The following is a 3,221-nucleotide window of genomic DNA, read 5'->3' on the forward strand; positions in this document are numbered from 1 at the left end:
GCAACGAGTTTGTGGAAAGCAAACTGCACGTGAATGCAAGGTCATAGAATTAGTATGTAAGGTCATAAGCTTAGTGTACAAGGTAATAGATTTGACATATGCAAGGTTAAAAGTTTGGGATACATTTGATTCTTAATTTGGTTTGAGTCCCTCAAAACAATTATCAATTATCATTATAAGATGTTTCCCAAAAGTTAAAATATTTTTTTCTATTTTATTCTTATTTTAAAAAGATAATTGAATGACCTATCTTTTTCTCCTCATTTTTTAAAAAAGATATAATTAAAAAGTTAAAATAAAATTATAAAAGTTAAAAAATAATAAAATAACTTTATTAAAAGGGTAATCATAAGCAAGGCCTTTCACAGAAGCACAAAATTTCCACACAGTGGAATTTTATAGTATTCTGCAGGCCCAGTGACCTTCATTATAGTTAAATTTTTCATTGAAATGATGCAATTACTCATATATCTGGTTTTTTTTTTTTAAAGAAAAAGGATCATTGCTGTCGAAGCTCCAATACTGGCGGTCGAACTGCCGCAGCCGGCTATCAGAGCTTCGGAGCGTTTGAATCCTTGACCTTTTGGTTGTCCAAAAAGTATGCTGCCATTGAATCACCTAAGCCCCCAAGCCACTAGTTAAAATTGGATGGTCCAGGTTAAATGTAATTTATTTTTCATATTTTGAATAGTTTTTTACTTTAATATAAAACTTACAATAAGCTACAAGCAATGAATTTCCAATAAGAAAAGAATAAGCATGGTTATAAAGCAAGATCATGAGCCTGCAAGCAACGAGTTTGCAAGAAGCAAACTGCACGTGCATGCAAGGCACAAGATATTTTATTTAATGAGATTAGACACATAACAAAGCCATAAATAGTATAGGCTTTGTTTACACATGAGACAAGAAGACACCATTGATTATTATTGATGCTAGAGACATATTCTCAGAAATCGGGTGCTAGCTAGTTAGGTTTAGCAGCAGAAGAGCAAGAGTCGTAGCAGAAGTTGGTGATATCCGTGCAGACGCACGTGCGAGGATATTTGAAATTACAGATACAATTCTTACAAGCAGAGTGGCAATTTTCTGGCAATATATCATTGCACTTGCATTTTGGTGGGAATGACTTGGTGCAAGCGCAGTTGTCACAGCAGGCTGTTGTGGTGGACTTGACCATGTAGTTCCGTTCGCCGCCCATCAACGCCTGAGCCACGACGGTGTTTACGTCGAAGCGAGCCTCTGCAGCTGCAGTGATGGCCGCCGCCACCAGGAACAACACCAGACCTATCTTGCTGAAACCCATTCTCTCTCTCTCTCTCTCGTCTCTCTCTCTCTCTCTCTCTCTCTCTCTCTCTCTCTGTCTGTCTGCGTTGATGAGTGGTTCTTGTGAAGTGATGGTGAGCGGCAAGGAGAGTTATTTATAAGCTGATTTGATGGATATATACTTGTAAGTTGGTTCATGAGTTTGTATGATCATGTGAATCATGCATTTTTTCTTTTTAAAAAAACCTTAAAAGGATTGAGATTTTAGAGGAAACAAAAAGAGATACTTGAGGAAAGGAAAACAACACCAGTGGTCGAGATTTTGAGTTTCGGATTTTAATTTGGAAGCCAGTGCAGGTTCGTGATAACGCTTATTCATTCTGTGGTTGAGATAAATTACTCTCTAAAACACTTGATTTTACTATATATTTTAAGAAAAAATGTGTTGTTGAAGATGGTGACAAATTAAGATGAGTTGGCAGTGAATTTTAATTTTTCTCCTTTTTCGCCATTTTGTTGGCCAAATTTTTCGGTTCTAACTGGTTGAGTTGAGATTTGGATAAGTAAATTTGGAAGCGAGTGCAACTTCGTGATGGCTCATCACATTTCTGATCAGAAGTTTTGTAGGCTGACTTGACTGTGAATTCTCCATTAGAAGTAAGCTGCCAGTAGTAAGGAGGAGAGTGTTTTGGCGGCAGGTGACCAAACTTCTCCCATTTCCACTCTCCTCTGTCAGTGACGTTATTGTCCTGCAAAATGAGAGATGTTAATTTTAAAGGACCAGCATCACCTACCGAGAAGTCACTCCAGAACTTGATCCTTTTCCCATCAGCCGGGTTCCACTTGTTATGCATCATTGTATCTTTCCAAATATCAGCAATGTTTCTCCAAAAGTAATTAAGATGAATTCGATTGATGTAAACCAAGAGAATATGATTCTTGTGGTATCCCATATTTACCTCTCAATACTCTAACCCATAAAAGCTCAGTCTCTGCAACTATTTTATGAGCCACCTTGGAGAGAAAAGCCTTGTTTTGTGCTTCAAGAGAAATAAGGCTGCAGTCACCATTAGCAAGGGGTTCCATCGCACAGATCGATCTTCCCATGTAATTAAGTTAACCTTCCTCTGCTCCTCACAATATCCCCAGATAAATTTTCTCATTTACTTCTTAATTTCATTTCAGCAAGAAAGGGGCAGTTTGTTGCTCTTCATGGCATAAAATGGAACTGAAGAAAGCACAGGTGCCCACTATTTTTTTTTATAGATTTTAAATTCTTTAAAAATCGTATTGGTGAATTTTATAAAGTTTTCTTTTTCAAGAAAGCGAGAGAAGATTTTACATTTTAACAAAAACAATAAAATAAAAAAAATATTGATAAAAAAGAAAACGTCACCTAAATTCATCAATTCCTATTTCTAAGGATTTAAATTCATTTTTTTATTAGTGCATATGGAAGCTAGTGCCTATCATCATCATCATCATCATCATGTATGAGGAAAAGGTGGTTTTTCTGTTACCACCAGGAAGCACCAGTTCATTACCTATGATATTCTCATGTGGTAAAAAAAAAAATGAAGCACCAGCTCATTACCTATGATATTCTCATATGATAAAAAAAATAAAATGGTTATTCTCTATCAATTTAATTTTTTATTTTTAATTTAATTGTTTAATTTTAGCTTAAATTTTATTATCTTATATAAGTTACTTTAATTTAAAATTTTAATTCTGATTCAATCTGTAGACTTCTAACGACTTTTGAGTGTTGAAAATGCCCCGTTCTATGCTATTATCAGATTTAAATGCTTCATAAAAAAGATATGTTGCTCCTTTGGTGACTTAACTCTAATGTTCTCTTAACTCGGTAATACTTGAAGAAAATTTTGAGTGAGTTTTATAAATTATGAGAGATTAAATTCCAATAATAGACTAAAAATATGTTAACCAGTCAA

At 34.9% G+C, this 3,221-nt stretch overlaps 1 protein-coding gene across 1 annotated transcript; it reads right to left on the bottom strand.

Annotated features, from left to right (window-relative positions):
* Window positions 1–763: 763 nt before the first annotated feature.
* Window positions 764–1,381, bottom strand: LOC129292035 (Bowman-Birk type proteinase inhibitor-like). Its single transcript, XM_054929532.1, has one exon. It carries the CDS (start codon window positions 1,304–1,306, stop codon window positions 968–970), a length of 339 nt encoding a protein of 112 aa, XP_054785507.1. The 5' UTR covers window positions 1,307–1,381; the 3' UTR covers window positions 764–967.
* Between the last annotated feature and the right edge of the window lie 1,840 nt (window positions 1,382–3,221).

The sequence above is a fragment of the Prosopis cineraria genome, unplaced genomic scaffold (genome assembly GCF_029017545.1).
Source record: "Prosopis cineraria cultivar Desert tree isolate PC_DT_omini unplaced genomic scaffold, ASM2901754v1 PC14, whole genome shotgun sequence".
NCBI classification, from domain to species: domain Eukaryota; kingdom Viridiplantae; phylum Streptophyta; class Magnoliopsida; order Fabales; family Fabaceae; genus Prosopis; species Prosopis cineraria.

Excerpts from the sequence above, each read along its gene's own strand:
- LOC129292035 (XM_054929532.1), bottom strand. The coding sequence starts at position 1,306 with ATGGGTTTCAGCAAGATAGGTCTGGTGTTGTTCCTGGTGGCGGCGGCC.